At 33.0% G+C, this 5,000-nt stretch overlaps 1 protein-coding gene across 23 annotated transcripts in view; it reads left to right on the top strand.

The window, feature by feature from the left end:
* Window positions 1-5,000, top strand: part of LOC113826159 (phosphatidylinositol 4-phosphate 5-kinase type-1 alpha) — a 187,651-nt gene that overhangs the window by 156,213 nt on the left and 26,438 nt on the right. For 13 of the 23 annotated variants that reach the window (XM_070137698.1, XM_070137687.1, XM_070137689.1 and 10 more), the window contains one exon: window positions 1,958-2,059. The exons of the other annotated variants lie outside the window; for them this stretch is intronic. In XM_070137698.1, the coding sequence (XP_069993799.1) occupies window positions 1,958-2,059 (102 nt within the window). The remainder of the gene's footprint in view (window positions 1-1,957; window positions 2,060-5,000) is intronic. 23 annotated transcript variants of the gene reach the window in all.

Genomic DNA, 5,000 nt, shown 5'->3' with positions numbered 1-5,000 from the left:
AAGGATATCAAGGAGCATTGTTGTAGGAAGGTGGAGAAGAAAGAAAATGTAAGAGACTCATATAGACATATTGGATGTTTATGGAAGCATGATGGAAGGAGATATTGAAAAAAGTCAATGAAGAAACATTTAAAAAGAGATCAAATGCAATGCAGTTAAGGATATATTTAAAGTAGATTAATTAAATGTTACTATCAGAATGTTTTATTGAATTTTTTGCCTTTTATCTCTTATAACTATGTGTGTATGACGATTATCTAAATACTTCTTTGTTGTTTTCATGCTGGCTTGTCTTTTGTTGTGGATTTTAAAAGCATCTTTCATCTGAATACAAAATCTGTACAATTTGCTATATGTTAATAAATGTTTCACATATCTTGAACAGCTCTGCATAATGATTTTGTTGAAAATGATGTGCAAGTGAATTTTGAATTTAGCTGTATAAATATAGCCTTGGAGATTTTCATGCCACCTGTTTATAGCAATGAGGTCAAGGATGAATTTACATGTATATGGTTTTATTTTAATTTTTTTTTAAGAATCTGAAGTAACTGACAGTTTGATGTTTGTAGATTACTTTGTCTGCTGCAGTTGATTCCTAGTCTTTCAGAGAAGTAGCACCATGTTGTTAAGTTTACTATTGTTCATAGTTTTGAAATGATTTTTCCTATTTACAGAAATGAAGTGAGAAAAGTTCTTTCTCCATTTTTATTAAAGTGCTAGTGTGCACATTTGTGAGAATAGGTTTGCTTTGATGCAAGAAGGGAGAGTGTTTGCATACATGTGTATGGGAGGCTCATATATCTGTGTGCTTGTATGTAAATATGCATGTACATTCGTCTTTGGACTTGAATGTGTGTATGTGGGTGGGTGGGTGGGTGGGTTTGTGGGTGTGAGTTTGAGTGAGTGAGAAGGAGGGGGTGGGGGGCACAGGTGTGTGGGCATGTATGCACATGTTTACAAGTATATTGTCCTGTGTTTGATCTAGGAAACTGGCACCTGGCCATATGCCCCTCCTAAAATAATTATTATGCCACATGCAGTCAACTGCTTAAGGGAAGAACTAGAAGTATAGGAAACATAATTTCCCCACCCTTTACAATTTTGGCTGTAACATTTATAATTACCCTGTAAACATAACTGAAAGATGGCTTTTGAGAGGCTATAACTCTAGAATCACTACAGTAATGGCCAAACAAGCAAACAATTGTTTATTACACAACTTCAAAATGGTCTGGATGCAAATAGCATATGTATACAAGCCACCAGTTGGCATTGGGTCAATTTCTGTTATTCTTTTTTTCTTTCTTTTTTCTGGGGCCCTTGAAACATATTCCTTGACCTTTCTCTTCTTTCTCTCAGTGTGTGTGTGGGGGAGAGGGGTGCATTTGTGAGAGTGAGGGGGAGGGAGAGGGAGGGATTTAAGATTTAACATTCAGTTTTAATTCCATTTATTACGATGGATATTCTTTGCTGTGACATACTGTCTGTTTTATTTTGCTTCCAATATCCCCCTGTGTGCAAGGGATGGCTGGGGTTACCATCCACCGGCCGCACATGGGTCATCAGGATTGCTAGACCAACACAGAGGGGGAGGGAAAGGGAATAGGAGAGGGAGAGAGAGAGGCAGAGAGATAGAGTGAGTGAGTGTGAGTGATGTGTGTTTATTGATTTGCTATTTATGTACACATTTGATTACTGCTTTCACTTTTATCAAGTATGTTTGATAGGAAACTGCAGTCTGCAATGTTGTGTGCACATAATAGTAATTGTCCTTTTCTCAGTACCAAAAGCAGTGGGTAATACTTGCATTATGATAAGGTAGGACTCAGCAAATAGCTTTTATCCATGTTTTAATGAAATTAGGATATTACTTTTGAGGTTTGTGTAACATGCACTGCTCAAGCTTTTGTGACGTGTGTTGTTATGCCAACCACCCCAATTTTTCTTTTCTCAGAACTGGTCAAAAGTTGCGCTTTAAGGGCCTTGACGAAGACCCAAAAAGTGTCACAGATCCTGTGCTTGTTAGCTATAAGGCAATAAAGTCCTCCAGTCTAAGGTAGTGAGACTCACAGAAATTTTTTGTGCACCTCATTATGCATGGAGAAGTTAGTTAAAATCAGTGATTATAACAACCACACCTGTAGGCCAAATCCACAATTGATAGGTTGAAGATGTAGTTTTTTTTTTCTTCTTCTTCTTGTTGCCATGTTTGTTGATTTGATTACCTTTCATCTGTTTGATAAAGCAACAAAAATCAATTGTTTTGCACTGCAGGTGGTGTCTGTATGTAAACTGTAATCTGGATGATTACTTTTTTTTTCTTTTTCTTTTTCATAAGTTTTGAATGTTTTAACATTTTGGTAATTTTGATTTCCTGAGTACACATTTTAGATGAATGTTTTTATTTTTTATGCGCCTGTGTTTCATCTTGTTTTGTATTTGAGTATTATTTAACATTTCATTTGAGTGTAATGATATAGATAGTTTTTCAGTCTACTTTGATAAATTCTGATGTAGTATATTGGTGTTTTAATATGAATTCTAGTCATGGCTTGTTGAGAAGGAGGGAATTCTTATATTACCTGAATGCCTGTTAAACAAAAACTTATTTAAACCCAGCATTTTAGTTGAGTTATTATGTTCTTTAATGTGTCTTGCCTTCATTGTATCTAGTTTATTACTTGTGCTTAATTATTTTCAGAACTTAAACGAATATGTTGCTTTTTTATTTACATATTTATGTTTATATATGCATTCTATCATTATTGTAATTATTTGTTGGCTTTGCTGTTTTCTATTTTAAGGTGATTGCCTGTAAAGAATAGATATACATGTTAATTTTGCCAAGGTAATAGTTATATATTGTTCACTATTATGAACCAGTAACGTAAACTTAATTTATCTAATAAGATTAAATCAGAGCTTATTGTATGCTGTTCTGTTGACTGATTTGCTCCCATTGATATAAGATATAGCTATCATATGGTATGAGTTTATGGTTTGTGAATTTATTATTATTATTATTTAAATATGTTCATATTATTCAGTATAATGAAGAGAAAAATGTAAGATTTTCATTTTATATTATGATTTGTATTTGCCTCTTCTTAGTGTGTGTTTGTTTTGTATGTGTGTGTATATACAGGGTGTTTTTTTCCATTTTTTTCTAGAATTTCGGAATTCTAGTATAAATTTATATATGTCATTATTGGAATGTTCGTACTAGGAGAATTTAGAGAGACATCCTAGATTGTTTATATCATGAACTTTTGTAGAAAGGGAATGGCAGGTGCTGGGGTCAGGTTTACCAGACTTATGTGATTTCTTTATAAAGGTTGTAATGTTTGGTATGAATAAAATATTACATAAGGTCTTTCCTAAAATATCACTGACATATGTTTGAAGCTTAACATAAACATGTGTTTTTATACAGTTATCTTCCCAGACATTCACATATACCGATATCATAACATTCTATGCTATATGTTTTGGTAGACTTATTTAATGTCCTAGACAATATAAACAATCATCATGATGGCAATATTTAGTATTTCCTTTGTTCTTGAGATGGCAATTTTAATGCTTTATTAGAAAGAACCAAAAGGATTTTGTTATATATTTTTTTGTGGTAGGTTCTTAAATACAAATTGGCAGGCAATTTGCATTTACAAGTTGGTCAATATTTGTAGTTTCTTTACAGCTTATTACTCGTTGAGTTCCATAGATATACAACAGGATCTTTCCTGTATCTACATCGTGGATCAATTAAAGTTATAGAATTGATTGTACTCAAGACATCTTGAAGTTCCTGAGAATAAACAAGAAAAAAGTGAATGAATTATCCAGACCTGAAGAAGGGGAAATGTTGGAATTCTTATCACACTTTAGTCCAAGGGAATATATGTGGGAAGATTGGGTTACAAGGGAGTGATCCTGATAGGGAGAATAGGACAATCAGAATTTATTATAGTAACTTCCTAATTTCTGTTCCCAGGTACAGCCATGATAGGGTACTAATTGTTGTGACATCAGTTTCATTATATATTGTTAAAATTTTGTTAATTTTCCTTTTATCAGAACGTGTAAGTAGATTCACTTGAAAGCTGCAAAACAGTTTAGCCTGACATAACAAAGATCACTCTTTAGTGATTATGACACTTATAGGCAGGTAGATGTGTAATCACATAGAATGAGGATGATACTTCTCTTTTATTTCAGTACTTGGTGGTATTACATAACAACCTTTCCTCTTAACAAGTTATATTGCCCCAAACTATGAATTAATATACTGTTTACATGGAAGTTTGTACTGAAATATGCATGATTATGTTTCAGAGATCTTTTAGGTTTGAAGAGATCATACTTTGAATTCATTTGTTTATTATATGTGATTGTTCTGTGTTAATGTTCTAATGGGTCTTGTATCTCACTTTTAAGGAGCCACCAGTTAGGGGGTTAATATCCATCTTATTATATATCAGTGATTTCTTACATGTACTTTTTTACTTGACTGAAGTAGAGCTGATTTGGCAAAAGCTTTTTGATATGTTTTGAAAGCTCCTTATTTCCCACTCAACTCTTACCACTTCCTAATCAAAAGGTAAGTTTTTGGTAGTTGACAGGTTTATCAAAATTGTCCCAGTAAATGGATGATGCATTGGATGATTGATACATTGGTTTGTGTGAATTTGGAATAAACAATTAACAAGATCTTTTAGAATAAAAGTGCCAGTTTTAATTTACTGTTATTTAGGAAATCTTAAAGAACTACATCCTTACAGGTATGGGATTCATGTGTTAGGCTAAACCTGAAACTTATCCTCAATTTAATTTTTATTGGTATCACTTGTATTTGTTAGAATTGTTGTTTTCAAGGCTTCTTGTCCATCATAAGCCTACTTTAAGAAAAGACAAAAAGAAAGCTTTTTTATACCAGTCTACATTGCAGGAAAGCAGCAATTTTGTCTTGTCATTAAAAACATTATATAATGCTTTTA

Source organism: Penaeus vannamei, chromosome 23 (genome assembly GCF_042767895.1).
Source record: "Penaeus vannamei isolate JL-2024 chromosome 23, ASM4276789v1, whole genome shotgun sequence".
Classification (NCBI taxonomy): domain Eukaryota; kingdom Metazoa; phylum Arthropoda; class Malacostraca; order Decapoda; family Penaeidae; genus Penaeus; species Penaeus vannamei.
This window is presented reverse-complemented; position numbering and strand designations above follow the sequence as displayed.